Raw genomic sequence first — 557 nt, forward strand, 5'->3', positions numbered from 1 at the left:
GATAATATTTAAAGTTATGCAATTAATAAAATAACTTTATAATAAATGTGTCATATATACAGTCTAAATTTAACGCAAACATAAAAGTGTAATTCATTATTCTATAAAATTAAATATATATCACGAATAATGAAACATCATTATTACTCTATTAGGTTTCGTAATATTATATTTCGCAGTACTCCCTCCGTTCCATAGTAATGGAGGCGAAACTTTTCGGCACAGAGATTAAGAAAAATTGTGTTAGGTGAGTTAAGTAAAGAGAGAATAAAGTGGAAAATGAAAAAGGTAGAGAGATGAAGAGAGAGAAAAGTAAGAAAGGGTAAAGTAGGTTTGAAAAAATGTGTTCACTTTTACTAAAATGGACTCTATTACTATGGAACGTACCAAAATTGCAAAATGACTCTATTACTATATATAGAACGGAGGGAGTATAATATAGTTAGATTACTGGATCTTAAAATATTTCAATATTACTAAAGCCCAAACAAAGTATTGCAAGATAAAAGGTCATGGCCCAATTATATAATTGAGCCCAAATTACAGATTCACGTCAT

At 28.5% G+C, this 557-nt stretch overlaps 1 protein-coding gene across 1 annotated transcript in view; it reads left to right on the forward strand.

The window, feature by feature from the left end:
• The first annotated feature begins 296 nt into the window (after positions 1–296).
• The window catches only part of LOC125194714 (shikimate O-hydroxycinnamoyltransferase-like), a 1,242-nt gene continuing 981 nt past the window's right edge, over positions 297–557 (forward strand). Inside the window, exon 1 of the mRNA XM_048092950.1 lies at positions 297–312. Coding sequence (XP_047948907.1) covers positions 297–312 — 16 coding nt within the window. The remainder of the gene's footprint in view (positions 313–557) is intronic.

Source organism: Salvia hispanica, chromosome 6 (genome assembly GCF_023119035.1).
Source record: "Salvia hispanica cultivar TCC Black 2014 chromosome 6, UniMelb_Shisp_WGS_1.0, whole genome shotgun sequence".
Lineage (NCBI taxonomy): Eukaryota > Viridiplantae > Streptophyta > Magnoliopsida > Lamiales > Lamiaceae > Salvia > Salvia hispanica.